Raw genomic sequence first — 11,917 nt, 5'->3', positions numbered from 1 at the left:
GACAGCTTTATAAAAGTATAAAAGCTCTCATAAAGTATTTTTCTGAGGTCTGTCTTATCAGGTAAATTACTGTACACAGTGTATTCATTAATTTTCATTTTCATGTAGTAAAGGCTCGATGCCTTCATAAAGGACATACTTTTCCTCTGTTTAAGGGTATTTGGGCAGTTTATTCTCTGTTATATTCTCAAGCAAACAATACATACAAGTACAGTACAGTATTTTCTGAGGAAACACTCATACTTATTTTTTTTAACCCCATTCCCGATAACCCGGCATTTTCACAAACTCGGCCACCCTTCGGTCCACATTAGGCTGAGTTTTCGAGACTCTGCTGTATAATGTAAATAACTTTATAGTGCAAAGTCAGTCTAGTTTTAATTGTCTTCAATTATTGAGATTATGTATTTTTTATAACTTGTAAATATAATTTTACTTTACTTACAAAATTAATTAATTTTAAAAAATTTCAACAGTTGTCTAATATTTTAAAAAAATTTATTATCTCATTTACATTTAAAAACTTATTTAATGTAATTTTGAGAGAGATATTTTAAATTCACATCTGTATTTCTCTTGTTGTTTAAATTTCTTAAGAAGAATATTGTAAAATTTGAGTTAATTTAGCCATATAAATAAAACTTCTAAAGCTATAATCAATTATATATCTTAACTGTAAAATCAAGATGCATTTTTACAAACTAAAACAGTATAGAATTACAGTAAAATTTAAAGTTAGTTTTTATTGGTAAGAATTATATTTACAATATATTGAGCTATTTAATATAAAACTAATATATGCATATATTACGTTTGTATTAAGTATAATTCATGTATTAAAAGTATTTGATTTGCAAATTTTATAATTTCCTCCAATTACAATGCAATAGTGTATTTATTTATATATAAATTTATTGTGCTTTCTATGTTTTATCATATTTGATATTGTTAAATAATTTTTGTTCTTATCAAAATATTCATATGTATATCACATTAAAATAAAAATTGTATAATAAACAATCTCGAGTTTCTTCCATAGCTTCTTTAACTGTTTATTTGTCCAGACTGTTATTATTCATATTATTTTCTTTAGTGTTTTTAATATTTGAATTATATGGGAATTTTATTTGCCAAAATCAAAATCAGATATAATAGTACTAGGCAAATTTATTTAAGACCAATAGTCTTTTTTCAAAATTTAATGTTTTTGCATAGTAATACTTTCTAAATAGTATAAAGGAATGCATTTCTACAAACAAAAACAGTATAGAATTACAGTAAAATTTAAAGTTAGTTTTTACTGGTAAAGTAAAAATGTTATAGAATAAAAATTATTATAACATTTCTATTAAATGTTTGAATAGTAGATGATGATAGAAACTGAGCATTGTTTTTAAATGTTTCAGAAAATTATATTAATTTTTTATGATACATTTTAATAAAATATCTGTAAGATAATGAAACAAAAATTTTATCTGTTTCTGGCAAATTAATATTTTTAGTTAAATTCTAACGAGAGATTATGAGAATTTCAGTTAAATATGTATATTTTAGAAATTTATTTGTTAGTTTGAATTTGATTAAACTTTGATTGGAAAATTCAATAAATTATATTATATTATTATTATTCAGCAAGTTTGTGAGATATATTGTTGTTGTTGAAACATTCTAAGATTAAATATTAATAAAATTTTGCTCAATTTTATAAACTTGCATCCTATCTACACTATAATATTTTGGTAATGATTTTTAAATTTGTTGATTTGATTTTATATTTAATCAGTGTCAACATCATTGTAGTATTTTAGAGAATTGGCCTGGAAGAGGTGTTCAAATTCATGTTCTTTTCATGGGAAAAAAAAACATTCTTTCATACTTATTGCTAACAAATTCCATCCCTTCAATCTGGGACCATATAATTCAGCCTGTTTATTGGATAAGTTGCATCTGTGTACAAAACCATTTAATTTGGCTAGTTAACTAGATGGGAGTCAGTTAACAAAAAAGTGTGGATCTTTTTCTTTATCTTCAGTTGAAAGCTCAATACATGTATTGGAATTCACTTCATCATCATAATAAGCATTCCATGCCTCTAGTACAACAGGAACAGGGAGCTTAGTTTAGAGCTCCCTATTCCTGTTGTACCAGAGCCATGTAATCTTATAGCCAACAGAATGCCTGATCGTCACTGTTGTTCTGGCAATTTTGATCATGTAGAAGTAGCAATCCATGAAATGATTCCTTGATTCTCTCCAAATCTTGGTTACTCTGAATTTTATGGGACATACTCCTTTCAGCCACCTGGTTAACAAAAATAAAATCTATTGTAAATTAACTTTAAGGAAGTCTTATAACCATCACACAGCATAGGTACTTTGAAGTCTTATTATTAATATATTATTTAAATAATTGTATTTAATCAAAGTGATTTGTAGTGTAATTATGAATACAGAGGTTGATCTCTTATAAATAAGTGGAGCCTGATAGAAAATTCTGAGTTTAGATTTGGAATTTGAATCAGAATTAGTAGAAAATAGTCAAATTGTTTGTTTAATGAAATCTCTGTTAACCAAATTTTGTTAGTAATTCTATTATCTTTTATTTAGATCAGATTCAAAATTAAATAATTAATATAGTCTAGAAATAATTTGGAATGTAATCTTATAGTTTGGTAATTTGATTTAGGCTTTGATTGTAAGATAGTTTATTAACTATTGTACTTTAAATCTTTTGAATTCTTAAATTTTTTTCAATCAATCAACTATTTTTATTTGCATTAAGGCTAAGCCTTGTTACAGGGGGTATTTTTCCAATGATATATTAATATACATTTGTTATCTATCAATCGTTTGATATACATTATCTTCAAAATCATCAATAATATTACAATAACCGTTTAATAGTAAATTTTGTCGTTATTTATCTTTTAAATATTTTACTTTAAGTAACATAATTAGTAAAAAACAATTTTTTTAGTTTTATTAATTTATTATCATTTGATTAAAAATTTGATTATTTGATTGATCATTTGATTTGATTAAAAAAAATCATTAATTTTATACATTTGATTTAAATGATCAGATATGTCACAATTTAAAACTTGAATTTTTTACACGAGTCAGACAGCAATTCAGAACATATCTTAAGGTTTATTACTGAACTTCCAATATTCGCAACACAAGTAAATTCAGATGCATAGTCATTTTTTATTCTTCCATTTAAAATTATTAATTGTAGTTGTTGAGTATTTTTTATTAATTGAAGACCCAATCTGTTATGATTATTATCTTTTGTTTTTCGGTTAAAGTAGATATTAGATTATTTGGTCCTTTATATTCTGAATCTAATATCTGTGCAATTCTGGAGTTAAAATCACCAAATAATAATACATGTGGAGAGATATTTTTCCATTTTTCGAGATTTTTGAATATTTCATTTAGTAAGTCTATTTGGTCAAGCTGAACGTAAACTAACACTATAATAATTAACTTTTTGTATAAATGTTTCATTTCAGTATTATCAATTTCTAATGAGATTAAAATATAATTAGTTGCTTTTTGTATCAATTTTACGGAACCATTGTTTTTTCTTACTATTAGACAAAGTCCTCCATGCGGTCTTCCAGGTCCTATTGATTTCTGTGCGTCAGAAGATATAATTGTATATTCCATTCTATTTTTAATTTCATTAACTGGCGTGACTAGCCAGGTTTCAGTTATATCCAAGATATCAGTTTTATGTAGTAATTGAGAGAAATCTTGGGTTTTAATTTGTGGATTAAGCCTTGGCAGTTCCAATTTATGATATATAAGTTAAGATTATTTGAAATTTTAATATGTTGATCCTTTTCACATTATAACTCTAAATTATGTTATTGGGTTTTTCTGTAGAGAATACTTCAAAAAATCATCAGCATATACTAATTGATCTTGAATATAACTATATGTAATTTTTGACGATTAATTATCAGATAGTCATCACACAGTTTTAGTTGTAATCCTTGTTTCTTAAATTCTATATAATATTGTAAAAGTTTTTTCTTCTTTTGTGAGAATCTTTATTTAAATCAGTTGACATATTAATTTCTTGCTAATTTCCCAGTCTCTTATTATATTTCAATTTATTAAAGGCTGCAAGGATTCTATTTCTTAATAGGTTTGATTTTAATACTATGCACTTAATTTGAATATTTGAATTAGGTATTGAATATATATTTACCATATCTTCTGATTCACTGCAAATTATTTTTAAAGTATTAGAAAAAATGCTGCTAATTCATTTTTAGTAATATTTTTAAGCTGATTTGTAATATCATAAATTATAATTTTATTATTATTCATAGTATTAGTCATAGTATCCAGTTTATATTGAGTTAATTCACTTTCTAGTCTTAGTTTGTAAATTCATTTTTTATTTTATCATTTCTTATCCTTATTTGTTGAATTTGATCTTTAAATTCTTTAATTTCATTTTGAATTATATTTATTTCTTGTCTTATAAGTGAAAATTGACTCACTAGCTTATTACTATTAGTTATCAGTTCGACTATATTATTCCATAATTCTGTTGTTGAAATGTCTATTTCTTCCACAGGTAATTGTTCTTGTGAGGAAGTTAAATTAATTAGCTTACCTATTTGAAATGATGATTCGGCTCTTCTAGGTTCAGTATAATCAGTGATCAGGTTTGAATCTGGTTCCAATGGTTTGATACTATTAGACAGCAATTTTTGATGAGTAAGTGGTGGTCTTCCTCTCTTTGTTGGAATTTTCTGTAAGGGACCAGGATTTGGTTCTATTCCAGCAATCAATAACAATAAAACAAGAAGCTTAATATTATTCCTTTTAACCGAAAATATTTCAAAATTCTTCATTTCTTGAAAATTAGAGTAAGTATGGAAGTGGGAAAAAATTCACACCAACAGCTTTGAAGATCAGAGCGCCCCCGAAATCTTTTGAATTCTTTACTTCTTTGAAATGTGGAAGAATTGTAGATTAAGATATTGTAGATAAATAAATATTCTAAAGATTATTTATTAATAATAGGTATTAAAATTGTTTACACTATAGCTTAAATTTTATATTTGAATAATATATTAATATATTTTAAAATTATAATTTATATTTAATAATTTTTTTTCTCAAAGGTACAAATTTGAAAGGAAAAGCCCAGCTAAATTCTAATTCAAAAACTAATAAAACATTATTTTCATCTGCTTCACAATCTTTTCTAAATTTCACCACTAAGAAACTTAACAGTAAAGGTGCAGTTTCAAAGGCATCTAGTGTAGAAAACAAGGAATTTCCACATACATTAAATAAAGAGAGTTTTGTGAGTAAAACTTTCAATTCATCAAAAACTTCTCAAACATTTGGAGCAAATTCAACAGGGAAAGCTACTGGTGAATTTTGTTGTAAAAGGAAAGGAGTTTCTGTGTCTTCAAATAATATTGGTGCATCAGATAAGAAAAAATTGCAAAAATCAGAACAAAAATTACAGTCAAAGAATGATGACACAGTCATAAAAAATTTTAAAGCAAAAAGATTTTTTAGTTGCAGTGATAAAGGAAAGAACAAAAGTCTTGTAAACAGTAAAAAAACTTCCACTAGTAAATTATGTATTTCATATTCAAAAAATAAAAATGCTGAAGATAAAATAGATAAAGTTAAATATAAAAAAGATAATGAAAATAAAATCTGTGAAAAGGATAATGATCCAAATTTAACTCTTCAAAATCTGTGCAAAAGTGAACAAGACCATGCTGTTTCAAAAGAGGATTCTTTTTCTAATAATTATAATTTTACTAAATCTTTAAGTGATGATACTTCAACGAGACGACAAATTAAAGGTCGTCAAAATAATCCTGATATCAAATCTGATTCTGAATTATATGGAGATATTCACTTAAAATCTGTATTGAAAGTATTAAGAAGCAATCTTAGTCCAGAGGAGAAACTAAGTGCAATTAAATATAGTCACGATTACTGGCAGAAAATTAAAAATGGAGAAATAGCATGTGACGATTTAGATAAGTTTACTGAGAATATAACATTAAAATCTTTAACTAATTCTGTTAGAAGGAAGAAATTTGATAGGTTAACTACAGATCATGAAATATTTGCCAAATCAAATATTAAAGAAAAATGTACAAAAACTGGAATGAAAACATTAAATAAAATGACTAGTTTACCAGTATGTTTGAATATGCCTAAAAGTAATTCTGAACAAATTGCATTATCAAGTAAATTAGAAGAAGAAATATTGGTTACTCAGTTGGAAAATGAACATGTTGAAAATTCTGCTTGTAATATCTCTGTTAATGTTTCTGAAAGTGCACAATTAGCAAAAGGTAAATATTTTTCAAAAATATCATATCTATAAACTTTTTTTAAGTTTTAAGATCATCTTCATTTATTCAATTAACACAGTATATATAAAATCTAAATATAAACTTATTTGTTTAGTATAATATTCAATAATATAATTTGAATATAACAATAATTGAAAAAGTTATTCAATAAAAATTAACACACTTAATTTCAATTATAGAACTTGATCATAAAATCAGTTTTAATAAATTTAAATATAAGATGTAAACAATAATAATATTTAAGAAATATCAATTTTAAAGTTAATATATACAGTCAAACTTCTAAATCTTGAATTTGAAGGGACTAAAAAAATGGTCAAGTTTGAGTTATGGAAAGTTCCACATAATTTGAAGTATATAAAGAATAGAAAATTTTTTATTCAAGCACAATGTGTGACTGAATTACAGTATATTACATTAACCTAAATGTGTAATCTACAGCATTAATGAAACTAAACATTTCCAGTAAAAGCAAGTTCTAGGAATTAATAATAATAATTATTCAGGCCAATGTTAGCCTATTTATAGATAAATATATTCAATATTTCGCTAACAAGTTTCAACTTTTACAAAGCCAGTTTTTGTAATATAAGTAGTCGATGTATTTTTGGAATTTACCTTTTAGTTCAAGAACCATTTTTCAATTTTTACAATATTTTTGCCTCTGTGTTCTCTTTTTGCTATCATTCTAAGATTTTTGCTTTGTTATTTGACAGAGGAAGATGAACATACAGTAGAGTCCCAAAAACTTGGCCTAATGTGGACCAAAGGGTGGCCGAGTTTGTGAAAATGCCGGATTATCGGGAATGGGGTTAAAAAAGAATAAGTATGAGTGTTTCCTCAGAAAATACTGTACTGTACTTGTATGTATTGTTTGCTTGAGAATATAACTGAGAATAAACTGCCCAAATACCCTTAAACAAAGGAAAAGTACGTACTTTATGAAGACATAGAGCCTTACTACATGAAAATTTACTACATGAAAATGAAAATTAATTAATACACAGTGTACAGTAATTTACCTGATAAGACAGAACTCAGAAAAATACTTTATGAGACATAAAGCTGTCTATAATGAAAATTAACTAGGAGTTTTTTCGCCCTGCCAGGGTGTGGCCAAGTTATTCGGACTGCCAGGTTATCGAGTGCCAAGTTTTCAGGACTCTAATGTATTAATTTGTGATATTTTGTGATGAACACATTTTATGATACACATTATTGTGTATCATAAACTGTTTTGTTTGAGTAAATTTCTTCCAACAGAATCACTTCTGTTGTCCTATGCTCTTGCATTCGTTTGTTGTGTACATCATTTATTAGTGAAAAACTGAAAATCAGGAGAATAATGAAATGAAATGCAATGCAGATATCATAGATGATTTACAGATTTCATGCTGCCCAACTTTTTTCTACTCTCTTGTTTTGTTTGTTTGGTTTTTTTTTTTTTTTGTGATAAAACTAGTTAGGCTACATCCTATGTGGCAACATCCAGCGACTGCGGGCGTGAACATGCTTGCATGCAGAGCAGACAAACTGATTCAAGCAAATGTGCATGTCCATAATAACCGCGTTTAGCATGCAGCGACCACCAGATAACATTTCTACACACACGCGCAGGAAGCTGCTACCAAGCAAGTTTGATTGCCATTTCCACTGCTCACACTTCCAAGGAAGAAAATGGCTGATTTTGTAGATAAATAAAAACAGAATGATAAATAAATTGTGTATATATGTTGTATGTACTTTAATTAATAATCTTCTACATAATTTAATAATTTCTGATTTTGTATAAATGTAACGTTTTAAAAATAAAACTTTTTTTTAACTTATTATTTTATATTCTTTATATTTGTTGTGTATCTAGTTAGTGGTAACATTTATCTTTCAAATTTACCATTTTAATGCTTATCATATTTTCCATAGTAGCATTTGACAAAGTCTTCTTGCCGCCATTTTGTAAACAACATGCATCCACTCTAGACAGAAGCCGCTTGTGAGTTGGAAGCACTTAAAAAGATTTTTTTCACCTGCAATCGCTGGACACTGCTATGTAGGACATAGTGTTATGGAATCATTGAATGTTTTTTATTTTTTTTAACTGCCAAAAATTTCACTAAATACTTTACTACTGACTAACTTGCCCCACTAAAAGTTGTTTTCACTAAATTTTAATACTCTACAAGATCTGATGGGTTTTCCAACTAAACTGGCAACTGTGGTCATGAACAAAGAATATATTGCTTGGTAAAGTGGCTTCAGTACAGCTCAGTGTTTCCCAACGTGGGGCCCACTCCCCACAAGGGGGCAATTCGATTGTTAAGGGGGGCAATTTGAAAATGAGTTGTTGACCTTTTTATTTTTTTTTTTAGGCATCAGAATTTTTCATTGAGCTATTCGGACTTGAGTAGCTAATATTGGAAGATTAATCGCGGGCCACATAAATTCATTAGACAGGCCATATGTTGGCCATGCCTGGTATAGCCACTGTATATGTTAGGGGGACATGAGAATTTTAGAAAGGCTTAGGTGGGGCATAGCACAAAAGAGGTTGGGAAACACTGGTACAGCTGGATAAACAAGTTTAATTTGAAACAGACTGTCATTGGCTTGCTTATCCAGCTGTGTTAAAGCTGCTTTACCACAAAATGCACCAAAAGGATTCACAGAGCTTAATTGGTTGGTCAGCATCTGCTGAGTTTGACAAGAAAGGTCAGTGTGGAGATACATGAAAATTTGTTTAACTTTAAAGAGTGGGAAAATACATTATATTATATAGTATATTTATAAGACCAACAATCCAATTTAATTTAAGGAGAGATTCAAGATTAGAGGTTTTACTGTATTTATTCCTTAAATGTTAAAAAAAAAACTCTTTTTCTTAAACTATAATTCATGTTTTTTATAGTTTCTGAAAATAAATATTTTTTGAAAATATTTCAAAATTAAATACCATGTTGTCTTATATAAGATGATCATTTTTTTTATTTCATTTGATGATTATTATAAGTTAGAAATGATGCTGCTTTATTATAATGTATCACAATACAGGATGTCCATAATTATCTGTACTTTAAACATCAATCAAAAATCAGGAATGGGAATATTTTAATCATTTTCACATGAAACTTTGAGATCAAGCTGTTTTAACAAATATTTAATTAAGTGGTATCTGATTTTTGTGTTGAAATTTGAAATATACAGAGTAGCAATAAATTATATTTATTGATACTCTGTACATTACAACAATAAAATATTTTTTATTACTACAGTATATTTTACAAAACTAATAAACTTTCAAGCTTGTTCAGTATTATATGATTAAAAATTGTATGTATACAAAGTAGTACATTTTAGATTTTGTTTGTGCAGTAAACAGATGCTACACTATATATAATTTTCATAGATTTGTTTAATATCATAAATTTAAGTTAAAGTTATTCATTTAAATGATTAACATGTTGATTATTTTTTAAGATACAAATAAAGTTCTAATTTTAATCATAATTTTATAATCTAGGAACTCCACCACCAAAATCACCTGTAACTATTCAAGATTGGGTGAACTCCATTGATTTGACAACAGGAGATGAAAGGTATTTAAAATTATAATATTACATATTAGCAAAAAGAAAGAAGAAACCATTAATCATTAATTCCATACAAAAATAATTTTTAACAATATATGACATTATTGGCATAGTATTATAGCTTGGAGACAGATAGTACATAAGAGGACAAATATACAGCAACTGTAGCTAATTCTATCATTAAACAGCAATAATATAACTGTAGCTATTTTGACAAATAGCTACAGTTATATTATTGCTGTTTAATGACAGAATTATAATAAACTGTGGTTTCTTAGTAAAGTTATGAACATATTTTCCAGTATATACAACTTGAGCAGAGTAACTGTATATTTTATATAATAAGCTAACTATCATATGCATCTGTAGATCAAAATTTTAGCCACTGGAATAAAAATGGAACAGATTGTTTTGACTGATAAGGGGACAGTGTGACATTGGAGTTATCAATTTTAATTAAACTTGGCATAGATATAGTGCATTCCCTGCGACTGACATGTGCCAAGCAGCAAGACACACTACTCAAAATTAAACAGGAAAATTGAAGTTGAAAATTGCACAATCATTAAAACCTTCAGAATTTCTACCATGGGATATGCCAATTTCTTAATCAGGAAGTTGGTGTTTCAAATTTGTCAGTATCAATGTGATTTTTTTTTTTTTTTAATAAAACTATAATTTTCACTCTATTCTTGGTATTTTTAAATTTATTATATTGTCAGAGAGAAAAACTGATTTATTTTTCAGAAAACTACAAATGTACAGTACAATAAACAGGGTAACAAAACAATAAAATCAACCCATTTCAGGTAACAAGTCAATGTCAAAAGCAATATTTATTTAAAAACAAAACTTTTTTGCATATTTATTTACATACATACAATCACCCCCCCATAACTCTGTTGATAATTCTGTTTTATATGAATTCCATGTTGTACGAGTCACTTAGATTTTACAAACACCTGTGTCAGGCTGTGAACAGCTCATGTATTTGTAAAAGTTAAATGACTCGTACAACATGGAATTCATATAACATGGAATAATCAACAGTGTTATAGGGGGGTCGACTTTACTCTGGCAACAGTCATTTTGTAATTGAAAATTATACCATCAAAATGTACGTCTATATGTCGGCTATGTGATATTTATTTTTTATAAGAAAATCAGAACTTTATAAAACAACAACAGAATTGTTCATAATTAATAGAGTAGCACTGAGAAATTTTATCTTGAAAAGTTGTAGTAAAATTACATTCTATGTTATCAATTAATGATGATATATTAATAGAATTAATTGAAAAATAAACTACACCGATATAAATCCAGCAACATTTAATAAAATAAAAACGTTTTCAATCGTTTTTCAACGATCATCATCAGTTACTAAAAATAGAACACTAAATATAGAACAAAATGCGTTCGAAATAAATACAAAAATAAAAAATTAACGGAAAACGCCCTGGTGGACGAATTAATGAAAAATTAATGAAAAATTAACAAATAAATAGTGAAAAATTAATAATTATAAAAGGATCTCCACGCAGTGGACAATGAGTCGGCGTCCCTATGGTTTATACAACCGGTTTTCATGTGCGCCTTATAGATTTCCAATTTCTCTAGATGTTTGATCGTTTGCCGATTAGTTGTCGTTTTTATAATTGATGCCTGATCCCATAGAACATTTATATCTTGTTGTTTTGCGTATGATGCTAACACAGTGTTATCAAGGTTCTTATCGATAGTGTACTTATGTTCCTTGAGCCTTTTCTTCAGACCGCGCATCGTCGCACCCACGTAAACTAGCCTGGAATCGAAACGCTGATCATGTAAAGGCACTGAATATATACCCGTTGTTGAATTCCGATCCTCTTTCTTTTTGTCGTTTCTCAATAGTTTGAAAATAGTGGGATTGCGCCTGTATACAATGTGTAAGTTATTAGACTTGGCAGTAGATGTGTGT

At 27.3% G+C, this 11,917-nt stretch overlaps 1 protein-coding gene across 3 annotated transcripts in view; it reads left to right on the top strand.

The window, feature by feature from the left end:
* Nucleotides 1-11,917, top strand: part of LOC111629708 — a 92,306-nt gene that overhangs the window by 5,576 nt on the left and 74,813 nt on the right. For all 3 annotated transcript variants that reach the window (XM_023373607.1, XM_023373611.1, XM_023373618.1), the window contains exons 2-3: nucleotides 5,147-6,349; nucleotides 9,888-9,963. In XM_023373607.1, coding sequence (XP_023229375.1) covers nucleotides 5,147-6,349; nucleotides 9,888-9,963 — 1,279 coding nt within the window. The remainder of the gene's footprint in view (nucleotides 1-5,146; nucleotides 6,350-9,887; nucleotides 9,964-11,917) is intronic.

The sequence above is a fragment of the Centruroides sculpturatus genome, unplaced genomic scaffold (genome assembly GCF_000671375.1).
Source record: "Centruroides sculpturatus isolate CEXI.00-Female unplaced genomic scaffold, Cexi_2.0 scaffold73, whole genome shotgun sequence".
Taxonomy (NCBI): Eukaryota; Metazoa; Arthropoda; class Arachnida; order Scorpiones; family Buthidae; genus Centruroides; species Centruroides sculpturatus.
This window is presented reverse-complemented; position numbering and strand designations above follow the sequence as displayed.